The sequence below is a fragment of the Eschrichtius robustus genome, chromosome 13 (genome assembly GCF_028021215.1).
Source record: "Eschrichtius robustus isolate mEscRob2 chromosome 13, mEscRob2.pri, whole genome shotgun sequence".
NCBI classification, from domain to species: Eukaryota; Metazoa; Chordata; class Mammalia; order Artiodactyla; family Eschrichtiidae; genus Eschrichtius; species Eschrichtius robustus.
The window spans coordinates 25374187-25391756 of NC_090836.1; the positions used below are offsets into that span (position 1 = coordinate 25374187).

The 17570-nt window shown below is 38.6% G+C and overlaps 1 protein-coding gene across 1 annotated transcript in view; it reads right to left on the minus strand.

The window, feature by feature from the left end:
* The window catches only part of OVCH1 (ovochymase 1), a 93175-nt gene that overhangs the window by 34969 nt on the left and 40636 nt on the right, over positions 1-17570 (minus strand). Inside the window, exons 15-18 of the mRNA XM_068560300.1 lie at positions 15760-15984; positions 3267-3392; positions 1682-1817; positions 805-944 (exon numbers count right to left, since the gene is read on the minus strand). Coding sequence (XP_068416401.1) covers positions 805-944; positions 1682-1817; positions 3267-3392; positions 15760-15984 — 627 coding nt within the window. The remainder of the gene's footprint in view (positions 1-804; positions 945-1681; positions 1818-3266; positions 3393-15759; positions 15985-17570) is intronic.

Consider the following 17570-nt stretch of genomic DNA (forward strand, 5'->3'; position numbering starts at 1 on the left):
ACTGTGATCTACTGGACCCAGGACCATCAGATTCCAGAACTCTAGGCTGCTATATCTGGATATATTGGGTAACATCAGTCAACCAGCCCAAACCCTGTCTCCATTTCCCTTTTCTCTAGTCATCTCCCAGTCAGGTACGGCCATGTGACAAATCTGGCCAAAGTGACTTAAATTTGCTACAGGATTCCTGGAAACGTATTTGCTTTCTCCTTGGTGATAATCCTTCCCTGTGCCTCTTCTTCCTTTTTCCTCCAGTGTAATGGTGACAACTGAGGTAGCCATTATGGCACCACTAGGAAAAGGCCAAGAGAATTGCAGTAATGCCAGTCTTCACAGAGTTGAACTGTTGAGCTGGTGGTGCATCTGCATCCCTCTGGATTTCTCTTTCTTTCAGAATAATAAATTTAAGTCACTGTAATCAGGTTTTCGGTTCTATCTAATTGACAAACCCATTTAATGCCTTTCCTGTGAACATTATTTTGCCTGATTAATATTATATTCTCAATTTTCTTGCGTTACATTTGTCTAAGACTGTTCATCCTTTATTTTTAGTATTTCTGGGCAAGTGTAATCTAGGTATGACCCAAGTAAACAACATATAGTTGGGTTTCCTTTTTAACTTAATCAGAGACTGTTACATTAATTTCAATTACAATAAAAAATAGTAACAGTAAGGCTATTTCAATATCACATAAGAAGAGACTAATTTATGTCATCTGTAACTCACACACTGAATATAAAACGCTCTAAGAATATTTTGTAAAAGAAAATCAATAGCATAGTTCTTCACAGGAAATTAGTTACCTATTAATTTTTTGCCTGATCCAAATCCTTCATAAACCCACAGGTGACCCTGACAGGCCAAGGGCATTGGTTGCATCTGGAAGTTGACAATATCAAGGCGAATGATGTGATTTAAAGGGGCTAATAATCTCCAGTGGCAGCTGTAGCACAGATGAAAGAAAGTCAGAAATGATTTCTTAATAGCATATGTTGTTGTTTACTTTGTTCATAATTCAATGCATCACTCAGTGAGTCACTGTTATTGACTCTACCTGCTTCTTCTGTGCTTAAGGTGAAAGAAAGATTTAAACTATAACAATTAAAAATATTTTCTAATACTGAATTTGTCAAAAGTTCACCCATTATGGTGAATGGTTGGTCAATCACTTGTATTTTATAAATTCTGATTGGCAGCCTATAAGAGTTAAAGAATATTCTTTTCCCAAACTTCCCCAAATCACATAAATTTACTTAGGATTGATACTATATGAATCTTCAATTTTTTAGTTTCTCATTTTAAATTTATTCTAATGTTTAATTCAGGGAAGGTTCTCTTTCCACTGTGGCATTTTAAGAACCATTTATTGAGTACCTACTGTGTGCAAGAAGCTTTTATGTACATTATTTCAATCTCCAAAACTCCTTGATAGAGATTTGGCTTTCCACTTTACCTAATAAATAGTCTCTTTTGTTAGGAAAGTACAATTTATCAACAGTATTTATTAATGTAATCTTATATTCAGTTTTCATATATTGAAGGCCTCAAATCAGGGATTATCTCAAACTCTATTCTTTAAGGGAAGGAAGTGGAAAATAATGCCTTAAGCAAATAACAAATGTCCCTGCTTGTCAAGGGATCATCCATCAACTTCCATTGTAGTAAACATTCTTTCCTCACCTCATAGCGGTTCTGTGAAAATATCTAGGGATTTCTATGATTCCTGTTGGTTTGGTCAGAATAACATCGTCACAAGTGGTCACATGCTCTTGGTTTGAACTCTGAAGAAATTTGGTAGTTTTACTGCCCTTTGGACCTAGAAATAAAGAAGAAAAGGGATTGAGGTAAAACTAATTTTTAAGAGGATTGCTATATGCCTTTTCAGATCAGAGCTATCAGCTTTCCTCCCTAATTGTTTTAGAAAAAAGTTAACAGGAGGTGGTTAGTTTCACTAAAAATTTTCTATCCGCAACATTCAAAAGATACAGAAAACCAGCACCTCTCTCAGATTATCTTTGGCACAGCCTAGGGTCTATGGAAGATAAAGTGTGATAACTATAGAAAATGCAGGTTCCCTGCACAATTCCATCTAAAAGCAATATTTATTTTGAAAAAAAATTTTATTGAAGTATAATTGATTTACAATGTTGTGTTAATTTCTGGTGTACAGCAAAGTGATTCAGTTTTACATATATATATATATATATATATATATATATATATATATATATATATATATACACACACACACACACACACACACACATACATATACACACACACATATTTTCATATTCTTTTCCATTATGTTTTATTACAGGACATTGAATATAGTTCCCTGTGCTATACAGTTCCCTGTTGTTTATCTGTTTTATATATAGTAGTTTGAATCTGCTAATCCCAAACTCCTAATTTATCCCTCCCCGACCCCCTCTCCCCTTTGGTAACCACAAGTTTGTTTTCGATGTCTGTGAGTCTGTATCAGTTTTGTAAATAAGTTCATTTGTATCATATTTTAGATTCCACATATAAGTGATATCATTTGATATTTGTTAAAAGCAATATTCATAACATAGTTCTTTAGGAAAAAACTTTCATATGATATACATGCTTTTCTTTATTACTCACTTAACTTTTTTCCAAATGTATCTCTGCAATGCTTTTCAGTGCCAAAGAGAGAACCTAGCTCTTGGTTACCTATGTTCAAGAGTCAGAAACCTCACTAATTACATGTTTGAAAATGCAGTCTGAAAACTCTGAATTGCATGAGTTTACATTTATAATGCTAGCGTCTACTATTTGTTTAGTTTGTTTTTACAACTCATTCTAATCTTTTATTATTATAATATCACTATAAAGAAAACTCTAATACAGAGATAATAAATTGTCCAGAGCTAATCAGCCAGCTAAGATTTAGAACTCAAATCTTTCAATCCACAAGAATTATGGCTACAGAAAAGGATCAGTGTGGTGTAAAAATCACAATCACAATAAAAAATGCTATCTTGCAATCAATATATCTTAGCCATGTCCAGAAATCACAATTCTGAATAATTTACAAGTCAATCAGCTTATTTACTGAGTAGTTTTTCCTCTTGGACCAGACCAATCTCAGATCACTTAAATAGATTTTCCCTTCAAACATAAACTCGTTCCCCACAGAAACATAATTTTTCTTACAAAACAATGTGTAAGTTTTGAAATATTCCTAAAAAGAAAAACATTGATTTTTCACTTTATAAGTTTACTAAATGACCAAACATACCTTGGACTCTAAAGACAATATAATTTATGCCAAAAGCACCTTGCACACGGGAATGAAATGTCACCCTCACCAGTGGTCCAGAGCTCATGAAAATCATTGGGTAAAGCCTTCTCCCACATAATTCACCTAGGTTAAAAAAAAAATCAAATTTGATAAAAAAACAAGAACATTTGCTTCTTTAACAGTTCTCTAATTTAGGCGTAGCAATTACTTAAACTCCACTCTGCCAAATGAGGAGCAGGGTTCCAGAACTCAAATGACTCACCCAAAGTCACAGACTGATGGTGGGGAGTCAGGATTGGAAGCCAGGTTCAAAAATTCAATACCTATTACAGTCGACTATGTCACACTGCTCCCTTGAAGGACAATAGGTAGCAAATTATTTTATCTTTAAAATAAGGCTGATGTGCCATTTTTCTCCTAGAAAAGTAACTTATTTATTAAAAATATATCACTGTGAAAATCCATGATGGAAAACTTTTTCTACCTGAAAATTTATTCTTTCCCTACATCCAATCTTATTTTGACCACTTTACTTTGAGAACCTAAGTCAAAGACAGAACATAATATTATAACCATAATTCTAAAATGATTCAGAGGGCTGATCAAAAAGGTATAGAAAGAACCCCTGATTTTCTTAGAATCAAAGTCACCTACTATTAAGAATAATTCAGGGCTTCCCTGGTGGCGCAGTGGTTGAGAATCTGCCTGCCAATGCAGGGGACATGGGTTCGAGCCCTGGTCTGGGAAGATCCCACATGCCGCGGAGCAACTAGGCCCGTGAGCCACAGTTGCTGAGCCTGCGCATCTGGAGCCTGTGCTCCGCAACAAGAGAGGCCGCGATAGTGAGAGGCCCGCGCACCGCGATGAAGAGTGGCCCCTGCTTGCCGCAACTAGAGAAAGCCCTCGCACAGAAACGAAGACCCAACACAGCCAAAAATAAATAATAAATAAATTTTTTAAAAATGTACTTATCCCTTAAAAAAAAAAAAAAGAATAATTCAGTATCATTCCGTCACATTTATTTAAATGTCACCTGCTCAGAAAGACTTCTGCCAGTTATACTGCATACAACTCTATGGCACCTGCATCCCAGATGCTTCTTCTCTCCCTTCCCACCTCATTTTCCCCCAGCCCTTCTGTCTAACATATTATATATTTTATTGCACTATGTGTCCTCCCCCAACTAGAATATAAGGTTGGTAAGGGCAGGGATTTACTTTGTCCATTTTGTTCACTACTGGATGCCCACAACCGAGAAGGGTCAGTCCCTGGCCCACAGTAGGTGTTCTGTATATATTTGTAGGGAGGAAAGAAGGGAGAAGATTATATACAAGAAGAAAAAAACATTAGTTGGCATAACATCTTAGGGTAAATGATGTTGAAATACTATTTGAAGAATAAGCAAATATTTATTTATAGCAAGAAGAGATGAACGCAGCTCTTGAATGGTTTCTGGCTCCCACAGGGAAAAACATAGCATTTTACAGTGTACTAGAATACTACCTGACTTGAGTAAGAGGTAATATTTCTATCATAGTCCTACAGTTCCACTAGCTATCATCTGAAGGAGAGAACAATTCCACAAGTTTCAAGCTGACAATTTCAAATCAAAGAAATGCTACGTTGAAAAATTATAGGGGTTCCCCAGGTAATCCACAACAAAGTCAAACATGGTTTTCAGTAGGACAATGATAAAGGCAAGTTTTCCCAGAAATCATTTATTTCTATATGAGGATCTGGTATATGATAAAGATAGCTATAAATTAGAAAGAAAATAATTTTTTTAAAAAAAGGAAGCAGGACTTCCCTGGTGGTACAGTGGTTAAGAATCTGCCTCCCAATGCAGGGGACACGGGTTCAAGCCCTGGTCCGGGAAGATCCCACATGCCGCAGAGCAACTAAGCCCGTGCGCCACAACTACTGAGCCTGCGCTCTAGAGCCCACGAGCCACAACTACTGAGCCCGTGCCTAGAGCCCGTACTCCGCAACAAGAGAAGCCACCGCAGAGAGAAGCCTGTGCCCAGCAACGAATACCCAACATAGCCAGAAACAAACAAATAAATAAATTTAAAAAAAATAATAAAATAAAATAAAAAAATAAAAAAAGGAAGCAGTCATAAGGCCATTTTACCATATGAGAAAATATATTTCAGCAGGATTAAGCTTGTTTGAATTAAAAAAATTTCTGACCTCAGATTGGGAAATTAATTTTAAAAAATAAAAGCAAAGAGATAAATCAAGGATCAAAGATATATATGAATGTATTTAAACCGATAAATTAAAAAATATTTACATCAACATATAAATACACAAAATTTAAAGGCAAACGACAACCTTATGAATAAGTACTTGTAACTTATAACTAAGGAAAAAGTATTATATATATATATAATATATATACATATATATAGTTCTTATAAACCAATAATAAGACCAATACTCAAATTTAAAAATAGATGGTAATGACAACAAATATAAAAATACAAATAGCTAACCAACACATGAAAAAAATTTATCCCCATTAATGATTTTTTAAAACGTACAAATGCTTACTAAATTGATAATATCAGGTTATGGGCATGGTGAAAGAAGCTCTTATGTATTGCTAATGGCAGTGAAAAATGATTTAGTCTTTCTTTTTTTTTAAAACAAGTATTTAATATACTTATTTATTTATTTTTAAATTTTATTCACTTTTGGCCACGTTGGGTCTTCGTTGCTACACGTGAGCTTTCTCTAGTTGCAGCAAGCGGGGGCTACTCTTCATTGCGGTGCACGGGCTTCTTATTGCAGTGGCTTATCTTGTTGCGGAGCATGGGCTCTAGGTGCGTGGGCTTCAGTAGTTGCAGCATGCGGGCTCAGTAGTTGTGGCTCGCGGGCTCTAGAGCGCAGGCTCAGTAGCTGTGGTGCACAGGCTTAGTTGCTCCGTGGCATGTGGGATCTTCCCGGACCAGGGCTCAAACCCGTGTCCCCTGCATTGGCAGGTGGATTCTTAACCACTCTGCCACCAGGGAAGTCCCTGATTTAGTCTTTCTGAAGAATAATTTAGTAGTATGCATTCATGCCAAAAAAAAAAAAAAAAGTTCTGAGTCTCTATTATCCCAATTTGGGGAGACATAGTAGGGAAAAATAAATAGCCAGATCCCTGTTCTCATGATGCTTTCATGTGAGTCAGATAAGTGAAGAAGATGATTTCAAATAGAGACCACTGTTACAAATGAAATAACCAACAGAATATGATAGAAAACGACTGTGGGAGGTGAAGGATGATGCTACTTTAGACTAAGAAGGCCTCTTTAAGGAGGTGACCTTTTAATCAGTCACTCATTTATTAAATGCCTTCGTTTTGTCCAGCACCGTTCTAAGCACAGGGGATTCCTGAAGTGAAGAGATGAGTTTCAGTCCTCGAGAAGCTCATTTCAATAGGGAAGACATTGACATGAAAACATGAAACAACATCATAGGTTAGAAGACAATAATGCCAAGAGAAGGGCCACTAAGAAGTACAGAAGTGGGAGTGATGCAATTCACATCAATCAGGTAGGCCTCATTAAGAAGGCACATTCTATGTGGAGAAAAGGGAACCCTTGAACACTGTTGGTGGGAATGTAAATTGGTGCAGCCACTGTGGAAAACAGTATGAAGGTTTCTCAAAAAGCTAAAAATAGAACTATGATATGACCCAGCAATTCCACTCCTGAGTATATATCCAAAAAAATCAAAAACTCCTGTTCAAAAAGATACATGCACCCTGAAGTTCATAACAGCATTATTTATACTTGCCAAGATATGGAAGCAACCTAAGTATGAATGGATAAAGAAGATGTGATATATATACACAATGGAATACTACTCAGCCATTAAAAAGAACAAAAATTTGCCATTTGCAGCAACATGGATGGACTTGTAGGGCATTATGCTAAGTGAAATAAGTCAGACAGAAAAAGACAAGTACTGTATGATATCTCTTACATGTGGAATGTAAAAAATACAACTAGTGGGGGGGGCGGAGTCAAGATGGCGGCATGGGAGGACATTGAGTTTGCATCTCCCCAAAACTAGGGCACCTGCTGGACGCTAGTGGGGGACCGCAACACCCAAGGAGACGGGAGGAACCCTCGAGCGACCAGGTAGGACACGGGGGGAGTGAGAGGGGAGGAGAGGTGGAGGCTGGACAGGACCAGTGCCCCTGAGGGGTGGCTGGGAGAGGGGAGGGGTTCCCTCGCCTGGAGAGACCCTTAGGGGCTCGGAGGATCATGGGGGAGCGTGCCTAGCATTTCTCCTGCCCAACTGGGCCCCAGGAAGCCGGCTGGGCTCCCAGACCGGGTCTGCTGCCCTCTGAGGCCCCCTCCGGGCTGTGTTGGACCTAGGGGCATAGGAGGGAGGTGGGGGGAGAAGAGGAGAGGCAGATGGGGAGGGGCCCTCCAGGATCAGAGGACCAGGGGAGGTGCAGAGGGTGATTCCCCCCAACCACTCAGGCTCTGGAAAGCCTGCTGGGCTCCCAGGCTGGGTCCTCTGCCCTCCAAGGCCCACTCCGGCCGCGGGGGACCTAGGGACATGGGAGGGAGGGAGGAGGGGGTAAGAGGAGGAGACGTGGACCGGGGTACCCTCCTGGACCAGGGTATCAAGGGGAACATGCCTAGTGTTTCCCCTGCCCACTTGGGCCCAGGGAACCTGCTGGGGTCCCAGACCTGGTCCTCCACCGTCCAAGGCCAGAGGCACTCCTGAGCCCCTCCTGCTGCCTCAGCACCGCCCCCCCCCACAGGGCCTTTACCAGTGCTGTGGGTCCTAAGCATAGGCCCTACCCACCACCTAAACCCCACCCCTGCCTAAGCCCAGCCCCCAACAGCCAAGGCCTTTTCCAGCTTCTTTTCCTCCTCTTTTTCACTATTGTGCTTCTGTTTTACCTTCCAGTTGTTGTTTCATCTATATTTCTATTTTTTAATTTTTTCTAACATATCTGTTAGTTTTCTAATCTTATTTTATTTTTTACTCTTTGTTCTGCTCCTTTTTTTTCTTTTTTTTCCTTTTTTTTTACTGCTCCGCTTGGCTTGCAGGATCTTGGTTCACGAGTGGGGGGTTGTGCCTGAGCTCCTGTGGTGGGAGCTCCGAGTCCGAACCACTGGACTAACAGAGAACCTCAGACCGCAGGGAATATTCATCAGAGTGAGGTCCCCCAGAGGTCCTCATCTCAGCATCAAGACCCAGCTCTATCCAACAGCCTACAAACTCCAGTGCAGGAAGCCTCAGGCCAAACAACCAGTAAGACAGGAACACAATCCCACCCATCAAAAAAAAAAAAAAAAAACAAAAGACAACAAAAAAATATGTCACAGATGAAGGAGCAAGGTAAAAACCTACAAGACCAAATAAATGAAGAGGAAATAGGCAACCTACCTGAAAAAGAATTCAGAGTAATGATAGTAAAGATGATCCAGAGTCTTGGAAATAGAATGGAGGCACGGATCGACAAAATACAAAAAACGTTTAATAAAGATCTAGAAGAACTAAAGAACAAACAAACAGAGATGAACAACACAATAACAGAAATAAAAAATACACTAGAAGGAATCAATAACAGAATAACTGAGGCAGAAGAACAAATAAGTGAGCTGGAAGACAGAATGGTGGAAATAACTGCCAAGGAGCCGATTAAAGAAAAAAGAATGAAAAGAATTGAAGACAATCTCAGAGACCTCTGGGACAACATTAAATGCACCAACATTCGAATTGTAGGGGTCCCAGAAGAAGAAGAGAAAAAGAAAGAGTCTGAAAAAATATTAGAAGAGATTATAGTGGAAAACTTCCCTAACATGGGAAGGGAAATAGTCAACCAAGTCCAGGAAGTGCAGAGAGTCCCATACAGGATAAACCCTAGGAGAAACACACCAAGACACATATTAATCAAACTAACAAAAATTAAATTCAAAGAAAAAATACTAAAAGCAGCAAGGGAAAGCAAAAAATAACATACAAGGGAATTGCCATAAGGTTATCAGCTGATTTTTCAGCAGAAACTCTGCAGGTCAGAAGGGAGGGGCAGGATAAAGTGATGAAAGAGAAAAACCTACAACCAAGATTACTCTACCCAGCGAGGATCTCATTCAGATTCAACGGAGAAATCAAAAACTTTACGGACAAGCAAAAGCTAAGAGAATTCAGTACCACCCAACCAGCTGTACAACAAATGCTAAAGGAACTTCTCTAGGTGGGAAACACAAGAAAAGAAAAAGACCCACAAAAACAAACCCAAAACAATTAAGAAAATGGTAATAGGAACATACATATTGATAATAACCTTGAATGTAAATGGATTAAATGGTTGAACCAAAAGACACAGACTGCTGAATGCATACAAAAACAAGACCCACATATATGCTGTCTACAAGAGACCCACTTCAGACCTAGGGACACATACAGACTGAAAGTGAGGGGATGGAAAAAGATATTCCATGCAAATGGAAATCAAAAGAAAGCTGGAATAGCAATACTTGTATCAGATAAAATAGACTTTAAAATAAAAACTGTTATAAGAGATAAGGAAGGACAATACATAATGATCAAGGGATCAATCCAAGAAGATATAACAAGTATAAATATTTATGCACCCAACATAGGAGCACCTCAATACATAAGGCAAATGCTAACAACCATAAAAGGGGACATCGTCAGTAGCACAATAATACTAAGGGACTTTAACACCCCACTGACACCAATGGACAGATCATCCAAACAGAAAATAAATAAGGAAACACAAGCTTTAAATGATACATTAAACAAGATGGACTTAATTGATATTTATATCACATTCCACCTGAAAGTGGCAGAATACACTTTCTTCTCAAGTGCACATGGAACATTCTCCAGGACAGGTCACACCTTGGGTCACAAATCAAGCCTCGGAAAATTCAGGAAAACTGAAATTGTATCAAGCATCTTTTCTGACCACAACGCTATGAGATTAGAAATCAATTACAGGAAAAAGACTGTGAAAAACACAAATAAATGGAAACTAAACAGTACACCACTAAATAACCAAGAGATCACGAAGAAACCAAAGAAGAAATAAAAAAATACATAGAAGCAAATGACAATGAAAACATGAAGACCCAAAACCTATGGGACGTAGCAAAAGCAGTTCTAAGAGGGAAGTTTATAGCAATTCAGTCTCACCTCAAAAAACAAGAAAAATCTCAAATAAACAATCTAACCTTACACCTAAAGCAACTAGATAAAGAAGAACAAAGAGAACCCAAAGTCAGTAGAAGGAAAGAAATCGTAAAGATCACAGTGGAAATAAATGAAATAGAAACAAAGAAAACAATAGCAAAGATCAATAAAACTAAAAGTTGTTTCTTTTTTTAAAAAATTTTATTTATATTTTTGGCTGCATTGGGTCTTCATTGCTGCATGTGGGTTTTCTCTAGTTGCAGCAAGCGGGAGCTACTCTCTGTTGCAGCGCACAGGCCTCTCATTGAGGTGGCTTCTCTTGTTGCAGAGCATGGGCTCTAGGCACACAGGCTTCAGTAGTTGTGGCTCGTGGGTTATAGAGCGCAGGCTCAGTAGTTGTGGCACATGGGCTTAGTTGCTCCACGGCACGTGGGATCTTCCTGGAGCAGGGATCAAACCCGTGTCCCCTGCCTTGGCAGGCAGATTTTTAATCACTGTGCCACCAGGGAAGTCCCAAAAGTTGGTTCTTTGAGAAGATAAACAAAATTGATAAACGTTTAGCCAGACTCATAAAGAAAAAAAGGGAGAGGATGCAAATCAATAAAATTAGAAATGGGGGCTTCCCTGGTGGCGCAGTGGTTAAGAATCCACCTGCCAATGCAGGGGACACGGGTTCGAGCCCTGGTCCGGGAAGATCCCACATGCCACAGAGCAACTAAGCCTGTGTGCCACAACTACTGAGCCTGAGCTCTAGATCCCTCGAGCCACAACTACTGAGGCCCGCGCACCTAGAGCCTGTGCTCTGCAACAAGAGAAGCCACGGTAGTGAGGAGCCCACGCACGGCAACGAAGAGTAGCCCCCGCTTGCTGCAACTAGAGAAAGCCCGCGCGCAGCAAGGAAGACCCAACGCAGCCAAAAATAAATAAATAAATAAGTAAATAAATTTAAAATTAGAAATGAAAAAGGAGAAATCACAACTGACACCGCAGAAATACAAAGGATTATAAGAGACTACTACAAACAACTATATGCCAATAAAATGGACAACCATGAAGAAGTGGACAAATTCTTGGAAAGGTACAATTTTCCAAGACTGAACCAGGAAGAATTAGAAAATATAAACAGACCTATCACAACTAATGAAATTGAAACTGTAATTAAAAATCTTCCAACAAACAAAAGTCCAGGACCAGGTGGCTTCACAGGCAAATTTTAGAGAAGAGCTAACACCTATCCTTCTCAAATTCTTCCAAAAAATTGCAGAGGGAGGAACTCTCCCAAATTCGTTCTACAAGGCCACCGTCACCCTGATACCAAAAGCAGACAAAGATATCAAAAAAAAAGAAAACTACAGACCAACATTACTGATGAACATAGATGCACAAATCCTCAACAAAATACTAGCAAACAGAATCCAACAACACATTAAAAGGATCATACACCATGAACAAGTGAGATTTATCCCAGGAATGCAAAGATTCTTCAATATATGCAAATCAATCAATGTGATACACCATATTAACAAATTGAAGGGGAAAAACCATATGATCATCTCAATAGATGCAGAAAAAGCTTTTGACAAAATTCAACACTCATTTATGATAAAAACTCTCCCGAAAATGGGCATAGAGGGACCCTACCTCAACATAATATAGGCCATATATGACAAACTCACAGCAAACATCATTTTCAATGGTGAAAAACTGAAAGCATTTCCACTAAGATCAGGAACAAGACAAGGATGTACACTCTTGCCACTCTTATTCAACATATTTTTGGAAGTCCTAGCCACGGCAATCAGAGAAGAAATAAAAGGAATACAAACTGGAAAAGAAGAAGTATAACTGTCACTGTTTGCAGATGACATGATACTATACATATAAAATCCTAAAGATGCCACCAGAAAACTACTAGAACTAATCAATGAATTTGGTAAGGTTGCAGGATACAAAATTAATGCACAGAAATCTCTTGCATTCCTATACACTAACAATGAAAAACCAGAAAGAGAAATTAAGGAAACAATCCCATTTATCATCGCAACAAAATGAATAAAATACCTAGGAATAAACCTACTTAAGGAGGTGAATGACTTGTACTCAGAAAACTATACAACACTGATGAAAGAAATCAAAGATGACATAAACAGATGGAGAAATATATTATGCTCCTGGATTGGAAGAATCAATATTGTAAAAATGTCTATACTACCCAAAGCAGTCTACAGAGTCAATGCAATCCCTATCAAACTACCAATGGCATTCTTTACAGAATTAGAACAAAAAATGTTACAATTTGTATAGAAACACAAAAGACCCCGAATAACCAAAGCAATCTTTTTTTTTTTTTTTTTTTTTATTGGTAGAACAAAGTGGAACTGATATTTTAAAAATTTCTTACCTTGCTCTAGCTACCCAAAGCAATCTTGAGAAAGAAAAATGGAGCTGGAGGAATCAGGCTCCCCGACTTCAGATTATACTTCAAAGCTACAGTAATCAAGACAGTATGGTACTGGCACAAAAACAGAAATATAGATCAATGGTACAGGATAGATAGCCCAGAGATAAACCTACGCATATATGGTCACCTAATTTATTTCAAGGGAGGCAAGAACATACAATGTAGAAAAGACAGCCTCTTCAATAAGTGGTGCTGGGAAAACTGGACAGCTACATGTAAAAGAATGAAATTAGAACAATCCCTAGCACCGTACACAAAAATAAACTCAAAATGGATTAAAGACCTAAATGTAAGACCGAATACTATAAAACTCTTAGAGGAAAATATAGGAAAAACACACTTTGACATAAACCACAGCAAGATCTTTTTTGACCCACCTCCTAGAGTAATGAAAATAAAAACAAAAATAAATAAATGGGACCTAATGAAACTTAAAAGCTTTTGCACAGCAAAGGAAACCATAAAAAAGATGAAAAGACAACCCTCAGAATGGGAGAAAATATTTGCAAACAAAGCAACGGACAAAGGATTAATCTCCAAAATATACTAACAGCTCATGGAGTGCAATATCAAAAAAACAAAAAACCCAATTAAAAAAATGGGCGGAAGACCTAAATAGACATTTCACCAAAGAAGACGTACAGATGGCTAAGAGTCATATGAAAAGATGCTGAACATCACTAATTATTAAAGAAATGCAAATCAAAACTACAATGAGTTATCACCTCACGCCGGTCAGAATGGCCATCATCAAAAAAATCTACAAACAATAAATCCTGGAGAGGGTGTGGAGAAAAGGGAACCCTTCTGCACTGTTGGTGGGAATGTAAATTGATACATCCACTGTGGAGAACAGTATGGAGTTTCATTGAAAAACTAAAAATAGAACTACCCTATGACTCAGCAATCCCACTACTGGGCATATACCCTGAGAAAACCATAATTCAAAAGGATACATGTACCCCAGTGTTCACTGCAGCACTATTTACAATAGCCAGGACATGGAAACAACCTAAATGTCCAATGACAGATGAATGGATGAAGAAGATGTGGTGCATATATACAATGGAATATTACTCAGCCACAAAAAAGGAACAAAACTGGGTCATTTGTAGAGATGTGGACGGACCTAGAGTCTGTCATACAGAGTGAAGTAAGCCAGAAAGAGAAAAACAAATATCGTATATTAATGCATATATGTGGAACCTAGATAAATGGTACAGATGAACCTATTTGCAGGGCAGGAATAGAGACGTAGATATAGAGAAGAGACATGTGGACACAGGCAGGGGAGGGGAGGGTGGGACGATTTGGGAGATTAGGTTTGACATAAATATACCACCATGTGTAAAATAGATAGCTAGTGGGAACCTCCTGTACAGCACAGGGAGCTCAGCTCAGTGCTCTGTGATGACCTAGATGGCTGGGATGTGGGGGGAAGGGAGCTCCAAGAGGGAGGCGATATGGGTACACATATAGCTGATTCACTTCATTGTACCGCAGAAACTAACACAGCATTGTACAGCAGTTATACTCCAATGAAAAAAAAAAAAAAAGAGCTAGTGAATATAACAAAAAGAAGCTGACTCACATATAGAGAACAAATTAGTGGTTACCAGTGGGGAGGGTGTCAATATAGAGATGGGGGAGTGGGAGGCACAAACCATTGGGTGTAAGATAGGCTCAAGGATGTGCTGTAGAACACGGGGAATAGAGCCAGTATTTTGTATTAGCTATACAAATGTAAATGGAAAGTAACCTTTAAAATTATATTTAAAAATGTCAAATCAAAAAAAAAAAAAAAAAAGGCACATTCTAGTCAAGACTTGAGTAGATGGATGAGGAAGAGCTCTTTGAATAGCTGGGAGAGGTAGATGGACAAGGACCCTGAGGGGAGAGCAAGATGAGCTACGGGAGAGCGAGGCAAAAGGTCATCCTAGGGAGTCTGGATTTCACTGCAGCTACCAGGAGATCTCGAGCCATTTTATTCAGGGTGGATGGGGAAGGTAACCTGATCATAGGGGGAAAATGTGCAATGTGGGATAGGCAGTTAGTCGTTTTCTCTGCAGTCTAAATGAGATAGTATTTCTAAAGAAAGATCCTTTAAATAAATGTTTGAGCCTTCTAAGTCAATAATTCAATCTCTCAGAATTTATCCTGAGAAAACAATCTCAACCTCAAAGCAATTCCCTGGCCTCCGTATACTCCTGAATCAAGCACGTGCACTTGTGTGTGAATCACACACACTCAGAGTAACATACATAAACTTTTCTTTCCAGGTATCCCCATCAACCAAATTATTTCCAACACCTTCCCACCTCCCCCTTTACTGAGAGCCAAAAAGCCTGTATTACACCTATACAAAGAACAGGTGGCAAGTTTGCTGAACAAAACCAGGTTTGCCTGTACAGGAAATGAAATGACAGTTGGCATGTTATTAGCAAATCCTTTTAATTCTACCCTTTTAAAAGCCTTTAATGTATTTTGCTTTATTTGAAAATTCAGCACCTTACCCCCTGCATGATTTTTAAATTATCTTATCCCCTCCTGTGTCTTACACACGTTTCTGGCATCCTGGCATGGCATGGTTCTGCTATGTTTGAAGAAGCTGGGTTCTCCCGTCTTTTTTTTTTTTTTTTTTCCGAATACACATACATACAAACACTTCCACTCAACCTTTAGTATACCTGTTTTGTAAATTCAAATTTTGAAAATATTAAATGTGCCTAGGAAAAAAGTCACGCCTACTACATGTATCAACATTTCAGTATTATTACCAAGTCAAACTCTCCCTTTGATCATAAGCTGCCTACACAGAAAAGCCTCCCAGCACAACGTATAAATGCCCCTAAGGTTTACCTGACATCCTTCTCTCATTGCGGTTTTCTTCATAAATAGTCAGAACTGAATCGCGACACACATGAGACCCAGGGAGTGACAGATACTCAACCGTAAATTTTGCCATACTGCTTGGTGAAACTCTGAGCACCCAAGAACATTCCAGTTTTCCTCTATAATCCAGTGGATATCTTGGAGAGGAAAAAAAGCCTCTGGGCTCTTCCAGCTGCACTTCAGAGTAACAGCCTATGGTTCAGAACATAGGGACACCAGGGACCACATAAATAAGACAAAGAAAAATGAGATTTTATCATAAACTTGAATAATTTAGGCTTGCAAGAAGAAAATTAAAACAATTACCATCAGTTACAAGTTCTTGGGTAAAATGATCATCCCATTTAATGTGTCCTACTTTTGTGAAATGAGGTTGTAGAAGTATAATTTAAACAATAATTACTTAAAATGACTTTTAACTGAATTTTAAAAATTTCTTAGAAAATGCACAGTGGACTGCATTGCATCCAGCCTGTTTTCATTTTTTTCCTTCTTTGAGATGCAACTGCAGATGTGTTCCTAAAAGCTTCATTGACTTCGCTGAGCACTTATCTTGTTGGGACAAATGATTACATTCATGGAGCTTGTGACTGAGATCAAGAAAAGGAACTGAATCATATAAAGTCATAAATTCCCAACCACTCACTATTTTTTGTAAATGGGGTAACAATTTCAAAAAACCATTGCTAAGATTCATTCATTCCCTTGTATAAAAAGCAAGTGGTGGGAGTGGGTAGGTGTTAAATATGGCAGAATCCTAACACTTTTTCTCATAGAATATTCATAGAAGTAAAATAAAACAATACCCTTTTATATGTAAAACTTTGGAAGTTCTTTGGTATGCATAAGTATTTCTGAACACATACAAATGAGAAATATCCTCTCTGCATTTTAACAATGTTCATTTTCTAATAGTCTGAATGGGACAGTTCAAAGAACACACTTGATGGTCACTACACCACAACACTTACTGACCCTCATCATGGGTCATACCATCCCTATTCTAAGTGCTTAACATGCATTAACTCACTTTGGCATTCATTGAAATTATTCAGTTAAACCATCAAAATCATTAGGTTTTATGATCTTAAACCTAAGTCTGCTTTCCATCTCAACCCCAATTCCAGATTTAATTTAATCTAAATATGGCTCTTTGACTCTTGTTTTGACTCCTGACTCTTGTGTTGTCAGAACGTACCACCCATAACTGGTCCCTGAGTTACTCCACTTCATTCCTAGATTTTAGCGGTCATTTTCTCCAACACTATTCCTACCATATATCTTGCTGATTTCAATAGCCACACAGATGATGATTCCAGCACTGAATCTTTTCAGTTTCTCAACTTTCCTCCAATGATCTTGTCCTTCACCTGACCTCATTCACTCCTCCAAAGGGTCAGCCCCTAGAGACCTGGTCATTAGCAATAACTGCAAGCCTTGCATAAACTCAGTTTCAAGAACCACCATCTCCAACCACAACCTTCTATTTTTCAGCTTACACCAACACTCCTTCACCTTTTGAGACTTGTAATTCATCTATCCCACCACTTTTCTTGTTCCTTAACTTTTCATCCTTGCTTCACTCTTCTAGCTTAAATTCCAACCATCCATCATTTTAATCTATTCCTCACACACACTCTCAATTCCCTTATACTCTTGTATACTTGGAAAAACCCACTGTGATTGAATCTACTCTCCACCTGGGCTGCATCTATGTGGTATGCCTCAGTGTCTCCAGAGGAAAACATACAGCCAAACTAACTGATTAGTCTCCCTCT